This window comes from Tyto alba, unplaced genomic scaffold (genome assembly GCF_018691265.1).
Source record: "Tyto alba isolate M040663 unplaced genomic scaffold, T.alba_DEE_v4.0 Super-Scaffold_27, whole genome shotgun sequence".
In the NCBI taxonomy this organism is placed as follows: domain Eukaryota; kingdom Metazoa; phylum Chordata; class Aves; order Strigiformes; family Tytonidae; genus Tyto; species Tyto alba.
In genome coordinates, this window is record NW_024881301.1 from 9,102,620 (window position 1) to 9,114,887 (window position 12,268).

Genomic DNA, 12,268 nt, shown 5'->3' on the forward strand with positions numbered 1-12,268 from the left:
GCCGCACTGTCAGGAACCAGGGACCCTTCAACAGTTTTCCAGCAAAAGCAACACCAAATTAGTGTTTGGTAATAGGCTGCACACTGTTTTGTAATAAGAAAATATGGATGATTCTATTTATTCCCTCTCTCTCCTGTGATGATAAGAAATGTTCTAATTCATTATTAATTTGTTCCAACTATTTCTGGTAAATCTAAACTATGAATAACTTTAGCTATGCCATTAGCAATGCCTCAGAACTGCAGACGGATTTTAGTTTCTGGACACAGGCACATGGCAGTCCCACTGTTTCTAAAGGCGTACCCCAAATCTGTCACATTTGGGTACAAAACCAGTACTTGTCGTTCACACTGGATTACAGCTGTATCTAAAGCAACTTGGAACACAAAGATATTGTGGCCATTATTTGTCCAGTATAAAACATTGTAGCTTGGCAACATTCTGTGAAACTTTGTGTATTCAATCTGCTTAAGGATTTACCCTCCCCTGAATACCAGACCAAATGGAAATGAGAGTGGGAGTAGACCTAGACCTGCTGCCAGTGCTGAAGGCTTTTATTCTGCCCTGAAAACTAGAAAGATCTTTAGTGGCATTTTATAAGTTGTTGGCTTTAGTGTAGAGTAGGCCTTCGAAATATTAAATCTTCAGAAGGTGATTTTTTTTTTTGGATTGTTGTTTGCTTTTCATAATTTATTTCTCTACTTTTCATATATAAATGATTGATCAAAGAACCATTGTCAGAAAGCACTGAGGAAAATTTTTTCCTTCTTTTTTATGAATGTACTTGGGTGAAAGATGGGAGATTATAAACGTATCTACTGGCCATCCCAGGAAATTATCTGTCACACGCATAGCGTGGTGGTACCTCCTTGTGGAACCGAGTCCTCTGTTTGGTCTTTCATTCATCTAGAATGTACTTTTCTTGCATTTGTGTTTGATTGGGAATGACTCTTACTTTGCCTCTGTGTTGTAATCATCTGGCTTCATTCACCGAAAAGGAAAAGGAGGACACTCACCATGGGAGATCAAACACGGAGCTTCTGTGTGGGCAATCCTGTAAGACACTGACACCCCACCAGCCTTGTGTCTCACCCTGAGCCCTAAGCAGGGGCAAGAGCTTTATAACTGCACTCCTGGTGCTCCCACGCTGCTGCCCTGGAAAGTGCTGTCCTACCTCCTCACTTCAGAAAATAAAAAAAAATTTAAAAATCCCACTGCTTTTCCTCAGAGTACATGTACTTAAGAATGTTTTTAACTGTTTGCTTGGAAATAAAATTAAGGTGATAAAAGGCAGCAAGGAATTATCTTTTTTTTTTTTTTTGCTAATACTTGATCGTCACCTGCAAAGAGGCTGGCAAAGGTCCCAGCCACCAGTCAAGGCTTGAGAGAGTCCCAGCACTGTTCCTGGTTGTCACTCTCTGTTTTTGCTGTAGTTTGTACCTCCTTCCCAGAAGGTGCCTGGGTGAGCAAGCTGTCTGGATTACAGCTTTGCTCCTTCTGTCTGCGACAGCCATGAGAAAGCAGGCAGATGTGCATGCTTTCCACAGAGTGCCTAAACATTTTGCTGGTTTTACGTAATGAAAGCACAAGAGGGGATGGTTTAATAAAAGAAAAACAACTCTGTGAATGAAACACTCTACCTCTCTCTGTCCCTGAGTTGATTACTCTCTCTCCTTGATGAGGAAAGCGGGGCTTTCCCACCGCTGCCACAGGTGCCATATCTCAGCTGAAATGTCCGCCAAGTCCTGGCTTCCCCTGCTTGAGCTTTAATAACTTCTGTTCTTCTGCCAGGTGATCCCTAATTAGCCATTATCAGATGACCACAGCTGCACCCAAGTGACTTCATGGACTAGTTAATCTTCCCTCTGATGAGTCCATCCTTCCTAGGAGCTAGCTCTAAGGGAGGAGGAGGCTGGAAAGACAAGAAACGATGAAAGCTAGTGTTGCATTCTTAAAGCTGTTCCAGACGTGTACTCATCAGCAGACTGGTCTGCAAATGGGTTCCCCAAGCCATCCCATAAGAAAGGAGGCCTGAGGAGAGATAATAACAAGATAGATGATAAACCCATAGTGTGTGTATGTGTGTGTGTGTGTGTGTGAGAGAGAGAGAGAGAGAGCTGGGTTGGCAGGATTGTTTGCTTTTGAGAAAGACGAATTAATCCTTTTCTATATTGGCAGAAAAAACATGTGCCCTTTCTTGATAACATTACATATTATAGGTCCGTCAATCTTCCAGGTTCCATTAACAATATGCAGCTAAGGTGGGACGTACTGAGAAAATGTGAATATAGTGGCTGGATATCATCTGGCTTTATGGACCAATACAGTTCGTGACAGTTCGGTAGATTACTCATAGCATTTTTTATAAAATATGCAAAAATATGCAAAAAAGAGGTTTTTTCAGGAGTGGAAAAGATACTCATCATGGTACATGATGAAATATGTTCCTCTGAATCAAGCCTATGGCAGTAGCTTTTAGAGCAGTCAGTCCCGGTTAGGCTTAACAAGGCTCAGAGGATGTAAGCTCCCCTAGAAATATCTATAGAATTATAATGCTCTAGTTAATAAAATAGATATTTAAAATAGCAAAGTCAGGTAAATTAAAAGGTCTAATTTAAGCTGGTAGGAGAAGGATGAAGGAAATTCTGCTGGTGAAAAAACCTACTTTTCTTCAGATACTACCTTAGGAGTTTGCTTTAGAGGCAAGTATTAGAAACTTTGAAACCTTCTCAGCCTTGAAATGACAGAGTTATCTAGAAATTTACTTGTATGCAGAGATCAGATTTATACCTTTATTTATTCCTAAACTGTAATCATCATGTGCATATTCACGTTGCACACGCACACCTGTGAAGTAACCCGAGACGCTATGAGACTTTTATTGGCATGAATCACGCATGAGTTACTCACCCTAAATGAGGGCTTAGAAGCCGATTTTTTTTTGCAAACTGACCTGACATGGCCCCTGTGTGTGCAGTACCATTGAGGAGGCACTGGGCCGATACGTGGGGTCTGGAGCTGCAGGTCTATTTTATGGAAATCTCTATCTCAGTGCTGCTGATCCCAAATATTTCCATCATCTTGGTACTTTCTGTAAGGATCTGGGCGAGCGGGGAGGAGAGGAAATGAGGTGGCATAAGTAAAAAGTAGCTGAAAGTAGCTTTTCAAAGTGAAAACAGCCACAGCTTTAAAAGGTATTGCCCGTGATTCTGGTCTCTTTGGGATGAGGGAATATTTCTTCCCTGTTCTTTTGGCTGAGTGTGTGGTTCAAGCCTGCAACCCGAAGTTACCCCCCCATAACCCCTGCCGCGCTTGTTTCTAGAAAAGCCCACGTTTACACCTGCTATCACAGCTTCGTTTCAAAGGGAACAAAACCAAAACGAAACAAAAATAATAAAAAAAAAAAACAAAACAAAACAAACAAAAAAAACACACACACCCCCCCCCCAAACTCAACCCGACACGCCGCGGCACCCGAAGCCGGCAGCGAGGGAAGGCTTTGACGGCCGGGCCGGGGAGGAAGCCCCGGGGAAAAAGGGGGGGGGGGGGGGGGGCTCCCCTGAGCCCTCCCCAACCGGGGGACGGGGCACCCCCGGCCCACCCGACGGCAGCCCCGCGGTGGGGGCCGCAGGCGCGCTGCTGCCCGCGCGGTGGCGCCCTCCGCTCACGGACCGTCCGCGCTGGCGCAGCGCCCGCCGCTCTCCGCGCTCCGCGGACGCGGAGCGCGGGGAGCGGCGGGCGTTGCGCCAGCCCCCGCCGCCGTCGGGGGGGGGGAAGCCCAGCGAGCCGCCGGCCGCCGGGACCGGGAGCGGCGGGGTGACCCCTTCGCTGGCGGCCCCTGCGCTGTCCCCGCTCCTGCCGGAGACCCTGCCCGCTCCTGCCCGCCCGGCACGGAACGACCACGGCGATAGAGCGTCCTGTGGCGTCCCCACTCCCGTCACACCCCCCCACATACACCCGGCACCGCGTCGGTGGCCATTTCTACGGGAATCATTTATTCACGTTAAATTTCCTTTCTCTCCGGAAAAAATATTGAAACCCTAAACGACCGTAACAGGAGTGTAATTGTACGGTGTGGTTTTTGTTGGTGTCGTTTTTGAGAAATCGATCTGGGCCCAAATAACTCCTCTAAGCACGTTACACCAAGCCCATTCAAATAGGAAACAGGAGAACTATATTATTGCTGCTTCCTGAACTCTCTGCTTATGATCCCAATAATTAAAATGTGCAGTAATGGCTCCTGTAGCCTGGATTTCTTTGGGTAATTCTCGGAAATGAAGGGCTCAATTTCGGCCGCCGAGGGAGGAAAGCGCGGAGACGAGCGCAATCGCAGCGGCTGGGAGCCCGCCGGTGGTCCGCGCCCGGCGCTCGCAGCATCACTTGGGGGAAAAGAATCCCGGCGGCGGGGAAATCCCCAGAGAAGGGATTTCCCTCCTAGTCCCTCCGGGAAATTAACTTTTTTTTTTTTTTTTTGGTCTCTTTTTCGTTCCCTCCCCCCACCGCCCCCCCCTCATGGCGATCCTCTCCCCTCTTGCTCTGCCAAGCGCTCCGAGTCGCACATCTGTCTCTGCACAAGGCGGGGAGGGGAGAGGGTCGGGCCAAGGGAGGGGGGGGGGAAGCCTCCCCCGCCGCCTCCGGGCCGCGGCGGCCACGCGTGGGACTCTCTCCGCAGGGCGGCCGTGGGGTCCGTCTCCCACGCCCCGCGGCTGCGGCACACGCGGTTACTGCGCTGCTGGTTTCCCCGGGGGGAGCCTTGCGTAATGAGAACAATACTAACAATTCTTAAAAAAAAAAAAATAAAAAAATAAAAAAGAGGGGGGAATTGAGGGGGCTTGGGGAAAAAAAAAAAAAAAAAAAAAAAAAGGCACTCCTATCACCAATTCTCTGGAAGCGGGGGTTCCGCGCCGGGGCTGCTCCGCCTGCGCGCTCAGGGCCGGCCGGCTCCGCGGGGGTGAGCTTGTCCCACGGAGAGACGGGGAACAAAACCACGGGGGAGACTGCCAAGTCCGGGGACCCCCACCGCACCCCAAACCGCCCTCCTGCGCCTCCCGGTCCCTTCCCACGGCAGGTAAAACTTGGCAGTGGCGAGTATCCTTTTAGGTTTGTGTGGGGCTATTCTGTGTGTTGCCGTTTGGTTGTTTGGTTTGGTTTTGGATTTTTTCTAATTTTTTTGGGGGGGAAGGGTGAGTTGGTGTTTATGAGAAGCTTTATGACTCCTGATAAGCTCATCTTTGAGGACGACACAGAACTGTGTTCCTTGAGGAATTGGAGTGGTGACGTCTTTTCTGATACCCGATTATTACGTGACTGGGGGAAAAAAAAAAGGCATTTGATTCATGAATAAAAATCCGGACACCACCACGGGGGCAACAAACAATATTGCCCGTCCTCTCAGGTAACAAGCAGGCAAATGTTTATGAAGAGGGCTGTTGCCGAAACGGGGTGTTTGCAAAGATTTTGTTGCTAATTGCGTATCAGACGGAAGGCTGCGGAAGGCTGGTCAAGTTTGAAGCCACCGAGCAGGAAGAGAAGAAGAGGAGAAGGCTGAAGGCGCTCAGTGAGGGGAGAGATCTGGGGAAGACAGCATCGCACGCAGCCAGCCCGCGGCTCCCGCCTCCGCTCCGCCCGGGCTCGCTCCCTTCCCCTTCCCCTGCGCTCCCTTCTCCGGCGACATCTCGCTCCATCCCTCTTTCTCCCTTCCCCTTGCAGACTCCACTCCAGATCTGTGCTGTTACCTGCAAACTTTTTTCCCTTTATCTTTTTTTTTTTTTTTCCTTCTTCTCTCTCTTTTTTTTTTTTTTTTTTTTTTTTTTTTTTTGAGTGGATTCCCCTAAAACCAACAAACAACTAACTGCTGCTTTTGCGTCTTCTTCATCCCGCGGGTCCTTCGCCCATCGGAGAGGCGATGCCACGAGGGTTTTAACTCCTTTCGGCCGCAACTTGGGAGACAGCTCGATTCCTCCCCCTCATTTTGGGTATTTTTTTTTTTAATTTATTTTATTTTTTAAGACCTGCCCCTTTAGTTTCGCAGCCAAACGCTCTTAGTGCCGGGTGTTTAGAGTTTGATGGTAAGGACACGAGGCGGCTGGCCGGGCCTTCCCGCAGCGCTCCCGGGGCGGGCGGGAGGGCGGGCACCGACGGGGCGGGCGGCGGCGGCAGCGCTCTGCGCTGGGCACCGCTCCGCGCCTCTCCGCGCTTCTCCGCGCCGGCACCCGGCTGCCCAGAGCGCTTGCCCCCAGGGGCCGCGCTACCTCCTGCCCCCGCAGGCTCGGCCAGGGGCTCAGTGGGTCGTGGGGTGGTTTTTTCTTTTTCTTTTTTTTTTTTTTTTTTTTTTTTTTTTTGTGACAGCGGTCTTCCTTTCCCTCCCGCACAGAGTGGCAATGTGTAGCAAAGCGATCCTAGCACTCCTGGTCTATGGCATAATAATGCACTGCAGCGTCTACTGCTCACCTGCGGCTGGACTTCAGTACCCGGCGCTCAGGTAGGTCCGTCCCCCCTCCCGGGGGCTCCGCCGGGACCCCTCCAGGCCCCCGCTGCCCCCGTTCTTCTAAGGGCTGGGGAATATCACTGGGGAGGAAAGTGGAAGGGGGATGTGGGGGGGAGTCACCAAACGAAACCCCCTCCACTTGGGCTATCCCCGGGATAGGAGCGTCCGGGAGGGTCAGACAGGGAGGGGGGGTCCCCCCTGGCTGCGGCACCGGCTTCCCCCAGGGCCGCTCCCCGGGATCCCGGCGCGGTTAAACCTGCGGCCTCTTGTCCCCGGGGAAGGGGACACACACACACACACACACACACACACACACGCACGATCCTCTCTGCTGCGCCTGGGCGGGAGCGGTCCGCGGTCTTGGCCGCATCTCGACGGAGCCCAGCAGCTCCCCCCGAGCCTGCCCCCTGTCCCGCTGGGGCCCTGGCCGCTTTCGGTTGCCCGCAGCTCGCCCCGGGTGTACGGCGAGCATCGCCTGTCCGGCCCGGGGGAGCGGGGCGGGGGGACGGGTGCGCCACTGGCTGCGAGCGTGTGAGAGCTGGCGTGGTTCGTGTGGCAGCGCTGGAGCTGACGGGGATTCAGTCTCTTCCCCTGTTTACCTGTCTGTGTGCGAGCGCCCTTCTCCAGGGGCAAAGCGGCTGGCACAAGGTTCTTGGCTTTTGTCTGTCTGCTCGGAGTTGTCTTGCTGGGCTCCAGCGCAGGCTGATGCCTCTGCTGTCCCTTTCCACCTGGGAGACGGGGGCCTTTGGACCCCGCTGTGTTTGGGGCGGGAGTGGGGGGACCCCCAGAGGCGTCGGCACCAGCGAGTTTCCCAGGCGGGGCGGCGGCGGGAGGCGCAGGGTGCCCGATCCGGGACGGCCGCTGCCGGCCTGGTCCCGCCCCGCTTTTAGCCCGCTGGGGCGGCCGGCGGCGCTTGGCTGAGGGGAGGGGGGGGGGGGAGTTTTGGGCTCGGTGCTCTTGTCCTGCCTCACCGGCGCCTGGCTCTATTGCGGGGTGCCCTGAGGGGGGGGTCACCTCTGTGCGGCTCAGCTCTGAGCGGGGGGGGGGGGGGGAGAACGATTCCGGGAGCGCAGGGCTGTCCGAGGAGGGTGTTCTTTTTGGGGCTTCGAGGTGCCCTTGCACGACCCGGGAGCCCGTCGGGGCTGGCTCAGAGCAGCCCTCTTCCCCTCCCCGGGCTGCGGGGCAGCGGGCTCGGTGCCCTGCGGGGCCATTAGCCGGCAGCAGCTTGGTTCTCTTCATTCAAGCTCCTGAATTAGCAGGAGTGAAACACTTTAGCGGCATCTATTATTAATACCTCCGCTAAAGCTCACAGACAAAAATAGCTGCCTGTAACGTACAATGACCTACATCGTACTGCAGAGAGGAAGGCAGAGAGCGGGAGGGGGTTGGGGGGGTGGGGGGGAAACAAAACGGGAGAGATCTCAGAGGGCAAGAGGCACCATTCAACGAAAAACAACAAGCGACCCCCCCCTACCTCCCCCCCCCGCCCGGCCCGGCCCGGCGGGCGCTGCGGGGAGGAGCGGGGCGCGGCCCCCGGCCCTGGGGGGCTGCCGCTCACCGCCCCGTCTCCTCCGGGGAGGCTTCTTGGCTCCCGCCCAGCCCCTGGCACACGAACGCGTGTGTGTGCGTGTGCGTGTGTGTGCACGGCAGCCTGCGCGGCTGGGCGTGCGTGCGCTCCGCTCGGGAAGCACCAGCCGTGGCCGTGGCGGAGAGGGGCTGTTTCTCGGGCCGGGGGGTGGCGGGGTGGGAGCGGGGGGGTGGATGTTTGGGGCTTTTCTCGGAGCGCGTCTGACGGCGGGGTGTGTTCCCTCCCCCGTGGTCCTGCCCCGCAGAGGAGGCGGAGGGCGGGGATGGGGAGCGGGCGGGCGCAGGGAGGGGATGGGGCAGGCGAACGGGGCTCCCGGGGCGCCCGGGTCGGCCCCGCCGAGGGGTGCCCAGCAAGTCAGCCAGGAGCCGGCGGTGGGGAGCGGAGCCCCGCAGAGCCCGGCTGACTCCTTCCCCTTGCTGCTCTCGTTGCCAGGCTGGAGGATGAAGTCTACGACGAGGATGGGAACACCCTGCAGGACTTCGCCTACGACCACGAGCCCCTCGGTATAGCCAACCCGTCCTCCATGATCGGCGAGATGTACACCTTGTATTACCCACCGGAAAAGAGGTGACTGCAACTCGCGGGGTGCCAGGCGTGAATTTTGAGCCGGGAGCAAAACGGGTCTGGCCGAGCCGATTGGGGAAAAACAAAAAAAAAAAATAATGATAGTACCCAACGAACCAACAGCAAACAACCCCCCCCAAATATAGATATATATTTATATGTGCGTGTGTAAATCCCGAACCCAAACAAGCGGCCACGCTGCCCGGGTCCCGGTGCCCAGTTGAAAGCGCAGAAGAAACGGAAAAGCCGCCTTACCTCCGGCAGCGCGGGGAGGGAGCGGGGGGAGCCGCCCGAGCCGGGGGGGGCTCCGGGGCTCCCGCAAACGGATCAGAAGAGCCCAGCCAGCGCGGAGCCGAGCAAGTGCGGCGGGGAGGGGTCTGGGTGGGGAAAAGGGGTCCCGAGGGGCGCGGAGAGATGCCGCCCTCCGCTCGCCGGCGGGGAGGGACGGTCACTGCCGCCGCCCGGGCTCCCGCAGCCCGCCGCAGCCGGCTCCCGGGCCTCGCCGCTCATCCGCGGGCTCTTGCCTCCGCCCAGGCACGCCGATGGGATCTTCAACAAAGCCTACAGGAAACTCCTGGGCCAGTTATCCGCCAGGAAATATCTGCACTCTCTGATGGCCAAGCGGGTCGGGTAAGGGTTTTCTGCTTTTGCTTTTGCGCGGTGGGCGGTGGTGCTGCCGGAGCGGAGGCGCTTAAAAGGCCGCGGCTGGAGGGAACAAAGCTGCCCCGGCCGGGGCGGGGGATTTGTGGCGCCGGCGGCGGGGCGGGGGGCAGTCCGGCTCCCCAAACCTCAGTCACCCCTCGACCGCGGCTCCCAGCCCGCTCCCGGGGCAGTGTGAGCCCGGCTGCCCGCGCCGGCGTTCACGGAGGTTGGTTTGCTTTAGTACGCTCGGGCATCTTTCTATACACTCGGGCATCTATCTATATAATGCGTGGATATATATATATGTCTCTCTAATTATTTGCAACCGGCTGGTTAAAAGTTGGGCGCCCCCCCCCCCCCCCCCCCCCCCGGTTTGCTGAGGGGAGCGGTCTGTCGGAAGCGATGACCGAGGGCTGGGCTGCAGCGGTGGGGCGGGGGGGACCGGGCTGCAGCCCTGCGGGGCTCCCCCGGGGGTCCCCGCCGCCGGCGGGGCAGGGGCGAGCCCGGGGCCGCCCGCCGCCCTCCGGCAGAAGGTAACCCGTTAATAAAACCCCTGGGAGAGCAGCTTGCCTTGCCGCAATGAATAATTCATGGCGGGGAGATATTGTCTCTCCCGCCGCCGCCCCCTCTTGCGCGCACCGCGTCGGGAGCGGGTTTCGGCGCGGCCTTTGTCTCCCCGCGCATCTTCCGCGCAACGTGTTGCGCCGGGGCGCTGCGCGGTGTCGGGAGTGGGGAGGGGGTGGGGGGGGGGGTGCGGGGGGCGGCACGGAGGGGCGCGGAGGGGGGCGGAGCGGCCCCGCCTGATGCAGCTGTGCTTCTCGGTGCTTGCAGCGGTGCCAGCGGCGGCCTGGGGGACGAGGCGGAACCGCTGACCAAGCGGCACATAGACGGCATCTTCACGGACAGCTACAGCCGCTACCGGAAACAAATGGCTGTCAAGAAATACTTAGCAGCCGTCCTGGGGAAAAGGTATAAACAAAGAGTTAAAAACAAAGGACGCCGAGTAGCGTATTTGTAGCGATGAGTAACCAGCCACTCCTGTGTATACAAAGTCCTGAGAGAGAGAGAGAGAGAGAGAGAGAGAGAGAGAGAGAAACCCAACAACAAAAAAAAATCTAAACAAAAACTAAAGTCATTTCCAAACTGACTGAACAATCACCGCTCCTGTGTTATCTAAACATGTATTTATGTATGAAGTAAAGCCATTAAATGAATATTTTGATAATAATATTGTTTTTCTTTTGTACAAAAGCACTAGAGAAACGCACAGATCTACTTTGTGGACCAATCATTAAGTTATATATAATATATAAATATATATATAAATACTACTACGATTATTAAAGAACAATTCTTCATATAAAGCCTGCACAAGAACAAGAATTCGCCTGAGCTGTTTATGTTTTTATATAAAATAAATAGAAAAAAAAAGACAATCATTGTTTTGAATATTGCTCCTATTTTTGTAATGGAAATTAAAAGGATAGTATTTTTATCCGTGACAGGGTCGAAGACATTAATTTTCACCATTTGCTACTGTACATAGAGAAGGATGCCCTGCTCCCAGGGGATTATGAGGAAAATGATTTGGGAGAATTGGTGAAGCAGATTCTTCCCCCGGTGAGTCTCAAGGCAGGCTCCTTTGCCACTAGCCTCTCTGAAGGGGCAGCGTCCCCTTTCCTCTAGATTTCGATTTTTTTTCCCCTCCTGCTTTCTTTGATTCCAGTTGTATCTGTATTAGTGTCTCCTCAAACAATGAGCTTAGAGGATAATTCTCTTGTGAAAACAACAGCTCGATCCAAATTATGCATCACTGTTGCCTATTGGAGGGAGAAATAGTTAAAAAAGCCCAAACCAAAATAATAATAACAACAACAAAAAATCTAAACAAAACCAAAAAAAGCCAAACCCCAAACCCCAACCCCTAAATCCCGAACCAGCAGCAAGGATAGTGAGTACTAAGCCCCGTGCACTGCTCTTCTGGCTGGCTGGGCAGAGTTGCAGGACAAAGCGAAAGCGGCGACAGGACCCGTTTGCAAAGAGCGGGGCCGTGAGAGCCGGGACCGGGGCCGGGACCGGAGCCGGTGCCGCAGGGTCGAGGGAAGACAAGGCGATCCCACCTCCGATCCGCTACCCAACTGCCCCGGGCAGCTCGGTACTGGACCTGGATGCAAAGTACAGTGTGTTACTCTCCAGTGCTGTCCATGCTTCTCATCATGTGTAATGAGCAGGGTTCTCGCCTTTGCATTTTTTCGGTCGGAGTTGCTTTTCTTTGATTGTTTTTTTCTTGTAGACCCTCCCGCCTCTCATCCTCTCTTCACACTTTTCCGAGCTCTGTTTAACCCACCTGAGTCACCTTTTCGGGTTATGTTCTTTTGGGGAAAAAAAAAAAAAAAAGAAAAAAAAAAAGAAAAAAAAAAGATTGTGAACGCTCTCTCACTCCTTTGTTCTGTTTTATGCAAGCTCTTATTGTACAAGTTTAGGAACCCCTGTTGTAGCTACCACTAAAGAATTATGCACTACTACGAAAGTTTTTGTTCCTTGTTTATTGAGTTTGGAGGTAAAATGTATTTTTCTACATTCTGGCTTATTGCTTAGTAAAATTTATTTCATAAAACAAACTTTTGTCATAAAAGAATGTGTAGTGTTCACCTGTGGTCCGGTTTCTAACGAGATAAACCATTTTCACCTCATCTCTCTATGTACGGACTCCTATCTTACCTTCCGCCCGGGGGCTGGCCCCGTCCCTCCGCCCGGGCAGGTGGCGAAGGAGGACACGTAGGTACCCGCTTCCTTCCAGCTCACCACACAAACCTTAGAGGAGTCTTTCCAAAGACACTAAACGAGCCCCGCATTCAAGACGTCGGAAAGCAGCCCTCCCCCCACCCCCACCCAAAAAAAAAAAAAAAAAAAAAAAAAAAAAGTCGCGGGTAAAAACTTCCTTCCCCGGCCGGGAAGAGCTGCTGGGGAGGGGAGAGAGGAGCGGG

General features: G+C 54.1%; 1 protein-coding gene across 3 annotated transcripts; it reads left to right on the forward strand.

The window, feature by feature from the left end:
• The first annotated feature begins 4,851 nt into the window (after positions 1 to 4,851).
• On the forward strand, positions 4,852 to 11,974 carry ADCYAP1 (adenylate cyclase activating polypeptide 1). 3 transcript variants are annotated; one of them, XM_042798227.1, is made up of 5 exons: positions 4,852 to 5,068; positions 6,374 to 6,481; positions 8,508 to 8,642; positions 9,174 to 9,269; positions 10,113 to 11,974. In XM_042798227.1, exons 2-5 carry the CDS (start codon positions 6,381 to 6,383, stop codon positions 10,297 to 10,299), a joined length of 519 nt encoding a protein of 172 aa, XP_042654161.1. In that variant the 5' UTR covers positions 4,852 to 5,068; positions 6,374 to 6,380; the 3' UTR covers positions 10,300 to 11,974. The 3 variants fall into 3 exon arrangements, with proteins under 3 accessions (XP_042654161.1, XP_042654160.1, XP_042654162.1); XM_042798226.1 differs by lacking the exon at positions 4,852 to 5,068 and adding an exon at positions 5,168 to 5,975; XM_042798228.1 differs by lacking the exon at positions 4,852 to 5,068 and adding an exon at positions 5,975 to 6,068.
• The last annotated feature ends 294 nt before the right edge of the window (positions 11,975 to 12,268 follow it).